We start from the raw sequence: 17,024 nt of genomic DNA on the forward strand, positions 1-17,024 counted from the left end.
GACAAAATTATTAGAGATTATAAAATGTTTAAAAATACTTTTAAAAACTAGTATTTTTGCATTTTCTTTAATTTTATGGTAAATCCKACCACATTTATTCTGTGACTTTTACTGTAAAGCAGACTTTTGATTCATTAAAATCTGCATTAGTTAATTTATTTAGCTTGATCGAATACAGCAGATGCATAAATCTGTTTCTTGTGCGKAGAATGGAATMMATTTTTTTATTTTTTTATTTTCAAATGAGTCTGAAATACTTATTTGACTCTTTCTTTTAATGAGGCAAACATGCAAAACTCCCAAACTGTTTCTTTAGCAATAACGCTACTAACTGATTATAGTAGAGGAATAAATGTAAAGAAAAAAAACGAATAAATTAAGCTAAATTCTGGTTTTAACTCCTGTTCTGTTTTCATCTTTCTCTGCTCTTCTCAGGGAGTATTTGGCGATGCTGATGCCTCCGCTGGCTGAGGAGAAAATGTAAGCGCCACTCGACCTTTTTCTTTTTCTCTTCTTGTTGGTGTAAAGCAGCTGCAGAGGCGCATCGTTAACATGACCGTCTCTCTCTCTCTCTCTCTGTGTGTCAGCGCCAAGCCCGTTGGTCCCAGTAACGTTCTGTCCATGGCCCAGCTCCGCACTCTGCCGCTGGGGGAGCAGGTCAAGACCCTGATGAAAAACGGTAACAGAAAAAAAAAAAAAACAGAAATCTATTAAAAACACTTATAACCTTCAGATTTTAATCATTGCTTATGTTTTAGTTGGTTTGTTTTACTTGTTTTGTGCAGATATCTGTTTTATTTATTATAGTTTGTAACTTCTCCTTGCAGTTAAGGTGATGCCTTTTGCCAACCTGATGGGCCTTCTTGCTTCTGGTACTGACCAGACGTCAGTGCTGCGCTGCATCCAGCAGGTGGCGCTGCTAGTGCAGGGCAACTGGGTTGTAAAGAGGTGAGATTTTTGTTTAAAGAAAGATGTTCACAAAATAGAAGAAAAAAGWATATTTAAAGTTTTATTTTTGTCCACAGTGATGTTCTGTATCCTAAAAACACCTGCAGTGCTCATAGTGGCGTTCCTGCTGAAGTTCTCTGTCGTGGCAGAGACTTTGTGGTGAGATGCTGCTCCAGTTTTTCATTAAATTACCTGAGTCTAGGTCAGTTTGTAGATTATGCAGCCATAAATCAGTGGGTTCTTATTTTTAGATGTGGAGGTTCACACAGGAGCGCTCGGTGATGAGGAAGGAGATCGCATCCATCATCAAGGTAAGAAGCACTTTGATGCCTGAAATGGGTGATATTAATTACTTTTAGTATTTGTTTATTTCTAGAACTAGACTTGKACAACTTTACATTTCAAACTTTACTTATATACAGTATTTTCCAGACTAAAAGTCGCTCCAAATATAAACAGAACCAATTAGTAAACAGCCGAACTATGTTCTCCATCCCTCCGCCTCCATTAGCTTCCCCCTGAGGACGTGAAGGAGTTCCTGGAGCATGTGGCATCTCCTCGGGTCAACCGGGGCTGGGAGTTCCTGCTGCCCACTGATGCAGATTTTATCAAGAAGCACCCAGACGTTGCTCACAGACAGAACATGCTGTGGCTCGGTATCCAGAGCAAGTAGGTTGTATTTGTATAATATGCATTAAAGTAAGAGGGATGCAAACAATTAATCGACTAATGGTTTATTAGTGAAAAATTATTTCCAGTCGATTTACTATTGGCGTCCACACAAGACYATCTTTTAATGGTGTAGTTCGGCCGCCATCCAGCAGAGAGCGCTGCTGGTCATCCTTTYGCGGATTGACAAAGAAACAAAGATGGTGACGGAGCTTTCCCGAGACGGGAAACAGAAACRGGCCAAACGAAGTCCGGTGTGGGATGGAAAATGCACTTTATGTTTTGAAATATAAACACTCGACAAGTTCCTTAGGTTTCAGATTATCAGCGCTCATTTAGCCGAGCTGTATGACGGAGCCAACTGCTCAATACTGATGTGCCACTAGGATGATATGACAGAAAGCCGGACGAGATAAAGGAGAAAAATGTAGCATGATGTTAAAAGACATGGCGCCGATAAACACGGTTGATTTTGAGGGCTCTGGTGAGTTGAAGCATTTAATGGAGCGAAGTTTTAATCATTTTAGATTGGTAGTTCTGTATGAATTAAGTGTTTYACTAATTCTATTCTTTTTATCTTTTATTTTGCTATTCAGCAACCAAAGATATTCCTGTACATATGTTTAATGTAAGAAAACTAAAATTTTCAGTTTATTCGGTCAGTATTTAATACARCTGGTACATTGTAATGTTAAAACTTACTGATTATTTTCCCCTCTTTTTTTAATATTAGGAAAAAAATGTGCCTTTTGTTATGGTCGGGGCTCTTGATTCAAAAGAAAACCGGACACTTATTAATTAATCATTAGTTGATCAGTAAGATCAATCAGCTTTAGATTAACTCATTAATCAATAACTTGCTTCCTTATTATGKACATATTCTTCTTTAGGTATTTCTTCTCTTTTGAAAAACATTCAGGCCTGTTTTCTCTTTAAAGGTTGGAAAAAGTTTTCAGCTTCTCTAAAGAAGACTTCATGCCAAAGAATCCCCCTCAACCTGGTGAGTAATATCTCAGTCTGACCCTGGTTTTGTGTTTTCTTCCCGACATAAATCTCACRTTGTGTGATTTTGTAGCACCCGTTCATGTCAGCGGTGTGCAGCGCCTGAAGATTGCTCAGGAGCGAGCTCACGAGAACCAGGCGTCGCTGCAGAGGGACATGGACGGCAGACGTGCAGGAAGCAGCATCCAGATCAAACAGGAACCCAACAGCGACGGCGCAGAGGAGCTGATGGACACTTCTTCCTCCATCCACAACGGTTCTGTTAACGGTTACCCCAGCGCCGCCTCCCCCTGCATGGATCACACTAATGGAGGGAGCCCCTCCAACAGCTTGACCCCGGAGCTGCAGGACTTTGTGATAAAGACTTTCCAGAAACACGTGGTGCTAACGCTGAACGAGCTGAAGAGACTCTTTAACCTCTACCTGGCTTCCATACCGGCGGGACAAAACGTCTTCAGCTCCATTTCCGACCACATGCTGCAGGACGCTGTGCTGCTCTGCCAGTGCAAACAGATAATGGTGCCTGTAAGTATTCAAATAAATGAGCGCTCTTCTGTTTTCTCGGTACTTCAGAGGCTGTGTGTTTTCAACTTATTAAAGAGGACATATTATTATTACATTTTTGTACTTTCACTGCTTCTAAAAACAGCCCAAGCAATTTAAAAGCCGGAAAACTCAGCCACTTTTTGGCAATCAGGGAATGTTTTATGGTGATTTCTTGTTTTTATTTTTGCACTTTAGTTTCCTGCTCAGAGTAAATTAGCTCCTGACGAAAGGAAGGTTTTCGGTCTTTGGGAGACGGGAGACAACTTCGACAAGGTGAACTTTAGGTCCCACACAGCATTGATCTAYACATATCAACAATTTCTTATGAAGTTGTTTGTCTTTCAGCACCGCCGCCTGCTCTACGACCTTTTCACAAAGAACCACCGGGTCAGGAGGAACGTGATCCAAGCCAGACTTGCTCAGGATTTGGGCGACGTGTCTAAAGCCGAAGTCGATCGACTGCTTCATGTAAGACCAACACTGACGTTTGAGACCTATAGTGGACTGCTGAAGTATTCCAATGCAAATCCAAAAAGTACAAATTCTTATTCACCCACTTTACTCTGATACCCCTAAATAAATAAAATTAGTCCAATCAATTTTCTTTAGAAATCGGTTCRTAGGTAAATGATGTACGTAATCATTTAGKTTTTTTTTGACAGCATGCTTATTCTAGATTGATCTAAATCAAGATTTATTTATAAACACTGGCCCAAAAGAGGTTTTATAAAGTATTGACTAATTATGTGACCTCAGAAGGAAATTGGATGCACTGTATTTTATTTAGGCGATGAATGCACACTGCTTTTTTTCAAATTATTAAAAAAAAATATTGAAGCTAATTTGTGAGAAAATGTGAAAAGTGGTGTGGATACTTCTGCAAGGCACGTTCCCTACAACCACCTCTCTGCCATCAGTATAACCTGTTGTTTTATTTTTATTATTATTCTATTTTTATTTTATTCAGGAGTGCTGCATCAGCAGTGCAGGGTTTTGGTACCTGAAGGGAACGTTGCAGTCCTGACCCCGATGACCTGCCCGCCTTCGTTCACCAACAGATAATCAAACTCTCTCCCGCGTGTCCGATGGGAGGGGAGACRAGACCCGACAGCCAATCACAGCAGCCGGTTCAGAGCTGAGAGCTGGGGATTGGAGGATGGAGACGTCGGCTGCGCTCTCTGCTCCGAAGAAACTGGGACAAAAGAACAACCTCTGAATGCAGCTGCAGGAAATAAACTCACTCAAAGCCGTAGAGACTGAGAAGAAATGGCTTATAATTACAATGAAATGGTGAAATATAATTTCTTTTTGCCTCTATGACTTTTTTATAACCTGGATAGTGTTAAAATGCTGAAAACATTTCAGACTGTTTTTATTTTACACCTCTTTTGGCCATAAAATACGGTTTACAGGAGACAACTTATTCAGTTTAGGATCCATTAATTTAATACATTTTTAAAAAATTTGACTTTGGGTTCAGAACATCATATTTATCTCATCTTTAGCGCACAGGTGGAGAAGTAGGAGCTGCAAGGAGTTAAATGTATGAAGTTTTTTTTAACTCCTGGAGAGAACATGGAAACATTATGCATATCAAGTAAATACTGTATTAAAAGCTTTTTGGGAAACCTGGACCTGAAATCTCCATCAGTCAAATCTGTAATAATTGATCAATCTTATTAATTGAATAAACTACTACTGTAAAGTTGGCTTCCTGAGCTGATCAGACATTTAAAAAAAATTTTTCCTGGAAGTTAAACTTTTTTTTTCTGGACTGAACCAATAAAGATGCAATTTGAAATAAAAAGTGTTATTTTTGCCTTTTTTAAACTCCCACCTGTCTGCATGAAAGGAGTTTTTTTATTGTTTTAAAATGGATTTAGATGTAATACAGTTGGAAAAAAATGTACTTACAATATTTGTATGATGGGTCTACAGCTATGTTAAGAAAAACAAAGCTTTGATTAGGTAAAAAAAAAAAAAAAAAGAGTAGAAACGGCCTTAATTTTGTTCCATTACAAGTATAAACTTCAAAGTACTCAAGAGCAAATAAAAATATGTATAACCAGCACCCCGAAAATATTCAAAGGTGTTAATAAAGGCAAAAAAAAGGACATATTTTGACAAGCCAAAGCTACAACAGAATGAGTTTGATTAAGACATAATTATATCTTACAACGGCCCAGTCAAAGTTCAGACTTGAATTAAATTGAGAATGTTGGTCAAGGAGTGGAAAACAATGTGGAAGACAAACCCAGGATTAGCAGATGTAATTACATGTTTAATAAAGAACTGTAACCAAATATTTTGATGTGTAGTAACACAATGACCAATTCGCATGCAAAAAAACACAGGCTTGGTAAGCAGTGTATTTAGCAGCATATATTAGGACAGATTCTCCAGATTATTTTTCTTAAAGTGATTAAAGAAACTAAGAGTTAAGCCCGTTTGCAGACCGTGTTTCAGATGGAGGTCATCTCTGAAGTAGAAACCTGCTGCAGCAGGATGTGGAAAGCAGCGAAGCTGAACAATCTGCTGGCAAAGCAACAGGAAGAAGCAAACCATTGATTGGTATGTTACAGAGACCACATTCAGTTTAGAGCATGCAGATAACAGAGGAGAAAAAGCTGCTAGTTTAATGTGTATGTTTGCTGCAGATCAACATTTTCTTTTGTAAAAAAATTGTGAATATTCCATTTTTGAACATAATGTAACTTCAGACTGAAACCAAGAGGACGTTTTGGTTCCCCACTTAAAAGCTTCAASGTGCTGAGATTGTAATCTTTTGTCTTGAACCTCTGCTYTCCGCTTTCAAACACTTACAATAACCTGTGAGTACTGAATGAGGGGATTTCTCACTAGCAGGTTAAATGCGGGTATCAGTTTTCTTGCACAAAATAAYGGCATTAACGGTCATTTCAATTTTTTTTTCTATAGTCAGTAATAATCAGTTAAATATGGATATGTTTGTATTCACAGAAATGCCAGACTCTTGGGTAAAAGCTGATAAAAACCATTTGAGTACCGTATTTAAGTTTAGCAGGAAGCGACAGTGACCAGGAACCTTTATCAAAAATATGGTGTAGGGAGCTCTGATAGTGCCAAAAAAGTATATTTATTATTATTGTATTTAGAGTATAGTATTTATTATATACTTCACTTTGAAAAATTACCTATTRTTTTGTTCTAATTTGATWAAAARAAATATAGRTATTTAAAATATTTTTATATCAAAAACACACAATTTTRGATATGTAAAGTAAAGATAAGTTTATTAAGCTTAAAAATCCCCAGTTTTGTTGATGGTGCCATCCTGTGCCAAAGATARAACATCAAGATATATATACACTAAAGCTAACACTTATTAAACTCCAYCTGAATAACAGCAGTTGCTATGGCTTCAGAGAAAATGAGGAAGGGGCATAAAATAATATAGATTTTTTTTTTCTCCTTTGCCATTATTGTTTTGCATTATACAGTATATAAACCTTGTAGAAATATTATAAGTAGTGCTACAAACTTTTGGCTGCAGCTCCAGTTGTAAAGRATTTGAGGCGCTGGCCTGGAGCCATCTGTTATGCAACAGATTATTAGCTTTAAATCTAAGCTCTTTACTGCTCAGTGAGGGGTTAACCCTGCAGGTCGTTTGTAAGCACAGGCAGATCTGGAATCAGACGACTCACCCTCCAACATCACTGTAAGCACTGCTGCGTGGCAGTATGACAGTTTTTAGATCCGTTTCAAGTCAATGGGTCATACCTGAAGAGATAATCCTGGTTTCGGGGCGGTTCTGGTCCAGACTGGGCCTGGAGATCAAATTAACAGGGACCTCAGCTGTCTCAGAGAAACCCACTGAACCTCAGGACACAGTCGATTACACTGATTTTTATCTACAGGTATCACAATAAAGGGGGGTGACTAATTACACTCTGTGTTGGTCTGTCTCATTAAAAACCAATAAAACACAACGAAGTTTGCAGCAGTGCTTTTAGCTAACACATTTTTCGGTTAGCGTTTTTGCTAGGTAAATTCTAAAGCACTAGTTTACTTGGCTCTTTGGCAAACTTTTAGTTTATTAAAGTTCAACATTTATGTTGACGTTTTGGTTATTGATTAAGAATTCTTCAAGTAATTAGCCATTTAGTTTCATGCTCTTATTTTGAAGTGGGTGAAGACCGTTTACGCAGCACTTCCGTTAGGGTTAGGTTTACCCTTTCCCCCTTTCAAATAACTATTTCAAATAGGAAGAACATGAAACACATTGTAGAAAACAAAATATGAACAAATACATCTAAAGGTACTATAGAACATGCAAATCATGTAAAAATTTAATTAGTCCTTTGAGACGATATCATTTTAAATTAGCGCCTTAGCATTAGCTTCTGCTAGGTGTTGGTGTAGTGCTTTAGCATTAGCATAACATACGGTATTATTTATAATTAGTGGTTCGGGGTTGGTACAAAAAACTCATAGTTAGCAATGCCAGGAAGTTTGTAGTATGACAAAATGTTAAAGGGTGTGTATATTAATCTTTTAACTAATTAATCTTTTGCAGATNTTTGCCATTATTGTTTTGCATTATACAGTATATAAACCTTGTAGAAATATTATAAGTAGTGCTACAAACTTTTGGCTGCAGCTCCAGTTGTAAAGGATTTGAGGCGCTGGCCTGGAGCCATCTGTTATGCAACAGATTATTAGCTTTAAATCTAAGCTCTTTACTGCTCAGTGAGGGGTTAACCCTGCAGGTCGTTTGTAAGCACAGGCAGATCTGGAATCAGACGACTCACCCTCCAACATCACTGTAAGCACTGCTGCGTGGCAGTATGACAGTTTTTAGATCCGTTTCAAGTCAATGGGTCATACCTGAAGAGATAATCCTGGTTTCGGGGCGGTTCTGGTCCAGACTGGGCCTGGAGATCAAATTAACAGGGACCTCAGCTGTCTCAGAGAAACCCACTGAACCTCAGGACACAGTCGATTACACTGATTTTTATCTACAGGTATCACAATAAAGGGGGGTGACTAATTACACTCTGTGTTGGTCTGTCTCATTAAAAACCAATAAAACACAACGAAGTTTGCAGCAGTGCTTTTAGCTAACACATTTTTCGGTTAGCGTTTTTGCTAGGTAAATTCTAAAGCACTAGTTTACTTGGCTCTTTGGCAAACTTTTAGTTTATTAAAGTTCAACATTTATGTTGACGTTTTGGTTATTGATTAAGAATTCTTCAAGTAATTAGCCATTTAGTTTCATGCTCTTATTTTGAAGTGGGTGAAGACCGTTTACGCAGCACTTCCGTTAGGGTTAGGTTTACCCTTTCCCCCTTTCAAATAACTATTTCAAATAGGAAGAACATGAAACACATTGTAGAAAACAAAATATGAACAAATACATCTAAAGGTACTATAGAACATGCAAATCATGTAAAAATTTAATTAGTCCTTTGAGACGATATCATTTTAAATTAGCGCCTTAGCATTAGCTTCTGCTAGGTGTTGGTGTAGTGCTTTAGCATTAGCATAACATACGGTATTATTTATAATTAGTGGTTCGGGGTTGGTACAAAAAACTCATAGTTAGCAATGCCAGGAAGTTTGTAGTATGACAAAATGTTAAAGGGTGTGTATATTAATCTTTTAACTAATTAATCTTTTGCAGATMTTTTAATATTTAAGCACTATTTTTTGTCGGGGTTCATCAAAGGTTGATAATCAAATAAGCTGGAAAAAAGACACGCTCAAGGTAGCTTTGTTTAKAGTTTATGGCTCATAGGAGTAACATCACATACATRGTGCACAAAAACAACTCATTTCTAAAGTGCATTTGCTTTATGATGCACCATCTTTCAGCTTAAGAACTCAAATCTTGCAAGAAGTGCATCTACACACATTCCTTCATGAAGCTTTTACACGTTACAAATACAGTCATTATTATGGTCATTTTTTCTACCGTTATGCATTCAGTTAAGCTACTACACAATTCAAGTATAATCTCAGTATTATTACAGAAATCATAATAATACTAGAACTGTCTAGTTGCATTAGTAAGTGTTAAAGGCAGCAGGCAAACTACAAGCAAACAATGTGCTCTTTCACAGTCGCAAAATAAATTACATACACAAAACATCTAGTTTTTTTTTAATTGAATTTCCTATCCTTCTTGTCAAGATTTTTGGAGGAATACTTTTGAGAGGAACTACTTAAAAGTAAATCTGCTGCAGCTTCTTCTGATATTTTCAATGACCGAGACAGAAACTTTTGGGATTTCTGCAAGTTTTACATTTTAAAATGTAAAACTTTTCAGAATTTCTAATTTTTTTTTCAGTTTATAACACTTTTTATGAAATATTTTCCCAGTTGGCAAATGCATGTGTCATGAGCTTATAAACATGATGCTCCACATCAGATRTGTTATGAAGTAAAGTTTAAATTACTTCACAAGTCTTGTTCACCAAAACTTAGAGGTTACTTTTCAAAAACCTCCAAGATAATTTCAAGACTTTAACTTACAGGTTACTGTCACTTCTGATCTGATGATCAGATACAAGAAAAAAAAATCATAATTTTTTCTATTCATTTAATGCATTAAAGATTAAGAATGCCCACTCTTTTGGTCTATGAAGATATCAACCAACTGCATGCATTTTGATGCATTTTTTGGAGCTTAATAAAAGTAATAAATATTTAAAACTTATGCTTTGAGGCATAAATTAGGCTAATATTGTAATTCCTTCATTTACTGTAAAACCTACTACATCTATCAAAGAACTTCCAGCACATTTTTCTCTTTTATGTGTGAAAAAAAAAGTCAGAATCAGCAGGTTTGAGTCAGAAAAAGCTCGACTGGTGGATCTCACTTTTAGGGAAGAGGAAGGATTACAGTGGAGACGGATGTTCAGGCACTGGTGTTTCTGTGCAAAAGGAGCCACTTTTTTTTAAAACATGAGCTGGTTTTATTGAGCCCCATTCTTTCTGAATTATCTTTATCTCTAAACCTGCTTTGGWTGGAAATAAAAGTCTTTACCCAGGCTGTTTCATGTGCTGGGAAGACAAAATCGAAACTTTCTGCAGAAGAAACTAATTCGAAGTAGGTAGCACTTCATCAACTGAGGCCCCTCCTCTGTGTTCATTCAGGTCTTCTTTGGTTTTCTGAATGCRGGAAAAGATTTCCCTAAAAAGTTCCTTGTACTCCGGTTGGTGAAAGTCATCCTCGCTGTCGTCCGCCTCCGCTGGAGGAGGAGAAGATCCGCTGAGCTCCGACTCCTGCAGCTCCTCCTGATGCCCGCAGCGTCGCAGCAGCTCGTCGTACTTCACCTGCAAGGCACTGTACTGGGCGTCGACCTCGTTGAGCAGCGAGATACCGCGGTACTTCACCACCTCGGGTCGACGCACGCAGGAGCACTCGTGGTCGTAGATCCTGCTGGGAGAGTCGGGCCCCTGAGTGGCCTTCATCTGACGCTCGCTGGCCCAGCGCTTCAGGACGGCTGGACTTTTGACCGCAGCCGGCGCTCCTTCGTTCTCCTCCTCTGGGTTGAGTAACAGCAGGCCGTGGATGACCTCTGACCTGGGTGACCGTGAAGATGATTGTGATTTCCAGAGTTGACGAAGCTCCTCGGCCTCCTGTTCCAGCTCAGACACTCTGGCCTGTTGGAGGACAAGAAAAAACAGAAAAAGGGATAATAATAAAAAAGTGTTCAASATGCATCAAGATCCTTCCCAAGTAACCAGCAAACTCAGAGAAAGTTCTAGAAAGTACCTGGTAAGTGCAAAATTCCCATCTTGTATGTTCTTCTAAAAACAACCCAAGTACTTAAAATAAAAACGGCAAGCTGTTTTTTGGCAGTAGGTTAATGTTTTTTTGGTGTCTGGAAAATGAACCATTTCAAAAACCTCCAAATTGTTGAGCCACSACTGACGGGCACTGCTTCGTTAACGCAGCCCAGCCCATTACCTCGCAACCCACACGAAGTTCCAGCTAGTTTGCTCAGCTGGTTTCAACCCTGTATGCGCTGTACAATGGCTGCTGGAAAAGACGAGAGTTTTGTTGTTGACTTGCCATTCAGAARCCACTTGCTGCATTCTTGTTAGCTGTGCAGGAGGCTCTACTTGTGCTTTTCAAAAATGTACGGTTGTACAATYGCGCATCAGTTTGCAGCCATTTTCATATGTGAGTGTAAAGGTTGAGTTACAGCAGATTTTATTTGGATGACAAGTGGCCCTAAAACAACTCATTCTGAAAAGAGCTCAAAACAGGCAGAACTGATCAGACTAAAATCACCCTCCCAAGAATTATTTTGTGCAAAAAATGTTTTACATCACCAATGGACCTATCCTAACCTGATTAAGAAAGACTAATAGGTCACCCTTAAATAGAAATAGATGTGACTGGACACTTGGTAGAGCGGTGATGGGTTTAGTGTACCTGACATCCCTCCATCCTTGCCAGCTGTTGCTCCAGAGCCCCGTTTTCTCTGGCGAGCAGCTCCGCCTCCGTCTCCGCCTCCTCACGCCGCGCGCGCTCAGTGGCAAACTGAGTCTGGAGGGCGCGCAGGGACTGCTGCAGTGTCGCCTGCGCCTCCTCACGCCATGACGCCACTGACACTTCGAGGTCGTTCAAACCTTCGTCAGGATCAACTTCATACCTGCAGAGAGACGTGGACACGTCTTTGAGCCACATCTCAAGTTTCCCTCTCGTGTCTCATTAGATTTCAAGCTTTCATTGTTGTTCATTTTTGATGGGTAAAACACAGAATGTGACTGTAAAACTAAAACAACGGTTGCAAGAGTGATGTACCCAAGCGTATTCATGGAAAATTGAGTTGAAGGAAAAACTGAGGTATAAAAATCACTGTAGCAGTGCCATGTCTGGTTGTGTCCATGTTACACCCTTTTGATGTGGTAATTAATGCAAAAGGAGCTGTGATAATTTTTTTTTGTGGATATATTACACATTACTTTCACATCTTTTCAGTAACTTTTCTGTATTAAAGAAACAGAATAAAAATAAGCACTGGCTGGTAGGAACAAGAAGGCCATTTAAAGTCAAAGACCCAAGGTTGTGACTTTAATCACTAACCCAGCTAGTGATTAACACTTGATAACACTTTATTTGACGGGGTGACACTGTCATAAACATAACACCTGATATGAACATGAAGGAGTATTTATGAATGTCTATGACTGTTCTCATGAAGTGTCATTCAGTAAGTAATGACTTTTACTGCAAAGTTGCTCTAAAAGTTGCATTGAAAGTCCCTTAAAAGTGCCAACTTTGCATTAAAGTGTCAYTATTTACAGAATAATGCAAAGTTGGGACTTTTAATGAAACTTTTAAACCAACTTTGCATTAAAAGTGTCATTATTTACCAAATGACACTTCATGGAACAGTCAGACATTCATAAAGACTCCATGTTCATGACAGTGCTATGTCAGTCTTATGCACACCCCTTCAAATAAAGTGGTACCAAATGTATTACGACATTAGAATAAAGTTGAAGTATTATGACTATTAGATGAAAATTAATTTTAAAAAAAATCATCAAAATGAGGAATGTTGAGCATCCAAAGTTATACTACTGTACAAGTTTAACAGATAAGGAAACATTTCACCTTTTAACATCAAATTATCAGCAGCAGGACTTTAAAATGTTTGTGTCAATTTCGCAGAAAGAAAAACAGACTTGACAAGTTGGTCAGATCTTTCCTCTCATTAAAACAGCTTTTTCTAGTAATTTTTCAACTATATTCTGGTAATATTGTGTCTTTATTTTTGTAATATTGTAACTTTATTCTGGTAATTCTTTGTCTGGCCCTAATCCTCTGTCGTAGTTCTCCAACTGGTTAACATATAAATGARTATTTATTAAATATTTGCAGGCTATCAGTCTGATGAATCAGTGTTATTTTTAACAGAGATCAGCTATTTGTGTCCACTGTTGCATAAGCATGTGTTCATTCTAATCTCTGACGCTTCAGACGGGCAAAACAAAGTGAAAGGTGCCAGGAAGTGCACACGCAGAGTTAAAGGGTCAAAGTTCACRAGACAGGTCGCGTCTTGAAGGAGTGAGGTTCAGTGCGATGCTGAAATAAACATTAAAAAATAACGTTTTTAACGAATGTCAGGTAGRGTTTATTTTTCAGGTGTTGTTTTATGTTTGATARTGAGACAAGAAAACACAAAAAGGAGAAGAAATATTTTAAAAAATGTATCTAATCAAGAAGGTAATGTGATTAGATTAAAATCAATCAGCTTGAGAGAGTTATCGACCGATGTCCGAGCCCTCCAGCTCAGACTTTGGCCTCCTTCCTTTCAACGTCCTCCAACACAGCGCGCTCTGACTCCAGACGCTGCAGTCTCCTTATTGGAGAGACGTCCAGGCATCTGAGCTGGATATATTCCCCRCCCACCCCCCCTTAACAGGATTACACACAACAGAGACTAAACTGAGTGATCGAACCTGTCCCAGTGCAGACAAACAGGAAGTGGCTGCAGCGTGAAGAGAGCACACCGCTTTGAGGAGCGGGATTAGTGTGAGGGAGCATTTACTGATCCCTTAGCGAAGCTTAAAAAGACCTTTTGGATCTGTGACAAAGGAGTTAGAAATATTTTAAAAGCCTCAACTAGACTAAGTAGCTTACTGTAAGAAATAAGGAGTTTCTTGTCAAAACAGGACACAGAAAATTGTTGCCAATGGTTTTTCTCAGCTCTGAAATAAACTCCCTGAAAACCTGAGATGTACTGAAAACATGGGCTCCTTTACAAGAGGACCCTACTCACTGTTTCTACAAGTTTAAGACTTTAAGACCATTTACATTTAAATTAAAAATTCACATTTTGCGATGCTCTCTACAGCCTTAGCCCCCATAATTCTTTGCTTTTTCACAGAATGAAAAAGCAAAGCATTTTCATTCTGTGAAAATGCTTCACAGAATGAAGCATTTTGTGAAGCAAAATGGGTTGTCGCCAACCCAACATGGGTTGGCGACAGAAAGGCGCATGCCATCCCGCCAACTTGCAATAAACCGTGGTCAAACGCAAAAAACCTAGCTAGCTATGAAGGGTTTATTAGCAGCTAGTTAGCTGCTAATAGCCTCAACCGCAACAAAGATGATTTAAGTGCAACTCAAACTTTTGCCTGACAGAAAAGTCCCGCGAGAAAAAACCCCCAAAACATTGATGAGATTAAATAATGCTGCAACGACAAAATTTAAGACCAACATAAATAGCCCCCCACGAATTTAAGACATTCTAAGGCCTTAATTTTAGATATATAAATCTCAGACTTTGATCCCACGGCAACAAAATCAATGGGAGCATCTTCACCTGTGTGCGTTTTGCAGCTCCTGCAGGCAGCACACGCTCTGAGTGCTGCGAGGCGGCCATCTTTCTCCGCACGGAGACCGCTGAGACTGACGTGGAGTTAGCTTCAGCTCCTCCACCTGATGCTGCAGCTCCTCCACCTGCGTCTGTAGCAGCTCCACCGTCTCCATCAGCCTGAACAGAACGTCACATAGAGTTGGTAAGAAGGAATATTAAAAACCTGCTGCCTTCCTTCCAGGTCAGATCGCTCACCCGTGGATCTTCAACTGGGCCGTCCGGTTGTCCAGAACCAGTTTCTGGTTGCTCTGCTCCAGCTCTCTGGCGGAAACGTCAAGCTGCTCGTAAACTTTAGCGTGCTGGTCGTTGACCTGCCGGAGGAGGTCAACCTGTTTCGACAGGTACTGGAAAAGAGGGAAAGTTAAGTTTGAGGGAACTGGAAGAAAACGATTTCTAAAGTCCTGTTAGGCGTGTTTGGAGCTCTTAGCTATTCAACACAAAATATTAAGAAAGTATTTTTGGTCTAGTTTGAAATAAGTCAAAAATACAATTAACTKTTCAGCAATACATAGTAGGAGTTATGAGTAACAMATTTCTTAATATTGATGAAAAAGTGTGAGTTCCACTGGCAGATTATTTTACTTTTAACATGGGAAAAATGTATTGTTATAAGTGAAGTAATTTCCCTGTGAAACTTGTAAATAAAATGATGCATCATTACASTTAATACCACATAGATTGTTTATGAAATGTTAAAAAAAAAGGTATTAAAAAAAAAAGGTAAGAAGTGTGGTTAATAACTGCTTTCCTCAGCAATAATTAACCTTTGGTTAAYGGTTAACCATTGGTTATATTTAATCCACAATATAATCATGAATTTCTACGTCTTTATTTTCTGGAGCACACCTTCAATGTTTTAGGTAAACTTCAATGCCTCCGAGGGCAATTTATCTTATCTGCTATGAGAAAAGAACATGCTGAGACTTTCTGCCGCTTATCTGCTGAGTGAAAATTGGCTCAGGTGAGAGAAATGTTCACCTCACACAACACTGGGTATAATTTTCAATCTGTGTGGAATAAAGGTCACCATAAGTATAAACTCGTGTAYCCAGTTTGTGCTTTTAAAACCCACTGAGGCGGGATATTAGRATTATTAAACCAATGATGAGTGAATGAAATTCTGAATAGAAATGGACATGATTACCATTGCTGTCTGGTAAATATTGTGCAACTTTAAACAAATATACAAGCAAGTTTTTCCACATTTTTGGACATTGGCACCAAATTTCAATGTATTTTGGATTTTTGTGCAATAAATCAAAACAACATTGAGCATGAATATGAATAGAAAGAAAATGAACACGTTTTTCATCTTTTTTTTATTTCAATTGATTCCGAAAACAATGAATCAGTTGTGCTACAAGGTACMAGGRGTCCATTTTAATATTAGTAGAAAATGTTTAGTTCCACTTCACTGTTAAATGTGGGTCTATCCCATTAAAATTCATTAAAATTCATTGAAGTTTGTGGGTGTAACGTAACAAAATGTGAAAATGATCAAAGGGGATGAACGCTTTACTAAGGTACTAAATGTACGCTTAAAAAAAGGACCAGCAAAGATGTTTTTTTAWGGGCGTCCCCTTGAGAGTCGCAGTAAATACTTCCACTCTTAAGAGATTAATTTGGTAACCAGCAGGGATGAGCAGGTTATTCGTTTGGACTCAGACACCCAAGGCTGACCTGGTTGAAATAAATGTAATTAAAGTCTGGGGACCTGTTAGGAATCTTGAAATCATTACTTACGGTGCATGCAGTGGAGGACAAAGAAGCAGCTCTCCACGGGAACAGCAAATTGAYGTTTTTGTTGCCTAATCGGCAGATTGCAAGACTTTGTGTTTGGTCATGGTTCAGTGGCGCTTCATCTGTCAGCTCCAGATGAAAACGGTTTTGCACATCAGGTAAMATATCCTGCAGCATGGGGCTGGGTGACAAACTACTTTCAGCGACTAATCGAATTTTTGGTTTTTGAAGATTTAATTTTTGGAAAATCTCTTTTTTCCCCCCCACCAATGCACTCCTTGGGTTTTCGTAGCTCGGAGTGATGTCACCACGCTCAGGACCGCCATCTTGTTTGACAAGCATGTTATTTATTAGGACGTTGAATTCAGGTCAACTCCACCACAGAGTACTAGGAAAAMGCTATTCTATTTTTCTTAATTAYGAKATTAAAGTCATAATATTACAAGAATACAGTCGCACGACAATAGTCAAAATATTATGAGAATAAAGTTATTATATCAGGAGAATAAAGTCAKAMTTGTGTGAGAACTCAAATGTGAAAAATAAAAAGTTCAAATGAGAAATGTTGAGCATCTTGTGAAGTTATACTCTGGAATAAATTTACAGATTAGTACTTAATCTTCTAACACATCAGCACCAAATTATTATCAGTAGCAGGACTTTGAAACAATCTTGGAAACAATTGCGTCTATTTTGAAGAAAGAGTTACAAACAACTTTCTTCTTGTAATTTTAAAAA

The 17,024-nt window shown here is 38.5% G+C and overlaps 2 protein-coding genes across 3 annotated transcripts in view; one reads left to right on the plus strand and one right to left on the minus strand.

Moving 5' to 3' along the window:
- Positions 1–4,466, plus strand: part of polr3e (polymerase (RNA) III (DNA directed) polypeptide E) — a 9,972-nt gene extending 5,506 nt beyond the window's left edge. For both annotated transcript variants that reach the window (XM_008437021.2, XM_008437022.2), the window contains exons 11-21: positions 436–480; positions 588–679; positions 828–948; positions 1,026–1,107; positions 1,200–1,259; positions 1,460–1,617; positions 2,556–2,617; positions 2,693–3,144; positions 3,361–3,438; positions 3,511–3,633; positions 4,133–4,466. In XM_008437021.2, coding sequence (XP_008435243.1) covers positions 436–480; positions 588–679; positions 828–948; positions 1,026–1,107; positions 1,200–1,259; positions 1,460–1,617; positions 2,556–2,617; positions 2,693–3,144; positions 3,361–3,438; positions 3,511–3,633; positions 4,133–4,189 — 1,330 coding nt within the window. In that variant the 3' untranslated portion in view covers positions 4,190–4,466. The remainder of the gene's footprint in view (positions 1–435; positions 481–587; positions 680–827; positions 949–1,025; positions 1,108–1,199; positions 1,260–1,459; positions 1,618–2,555; positions 2,618–2,692; positions 3,145–3,360; positions 3,439–3,510; positions 3,634–4,132) is intronic.
- Positions 4,467–8,911: 4,445 nt separating this feature from the next.
- LOC103481522 (cerebellar degeneration-related protein 2-like) overlaps positions 8,912–17,024 on the minus strand; it is a 9,667-nt gene continuing 1,554 nt past the window's right edge. The window contains 4 exon segments of the mRNA XM_008437023.2: positions 8,912–10,812; positions 11,591–11,810; positions 14,493–14,663; positions 14,742–15,009. Of these exon segments, the coding sequence (XP_008435245.1) occupies positions 10,246–10,812; positions 11,591–11,810; positions 14,493–14,663; positions 14,742–15,009 (1,226 nt within the window). The 3' untranslated portion in view covers positions 8,912–10,245.

The sequence above is a fragment of the Poecilia reticulata genome, linkage group LG19, assembly GCF_000633615.1.
Source record: "Poecilia reticulata strain Guanapo linkage group LG19, Guppy_female_1.0+MT, whole genome shotgun sequence".
Lineage (NCBI taxonomy): Eukaryota > Metazoa > Chordata > Actinopteri > Cyprinodontiformes > Poeciliidae > Poecilia > Poecilia reticulata.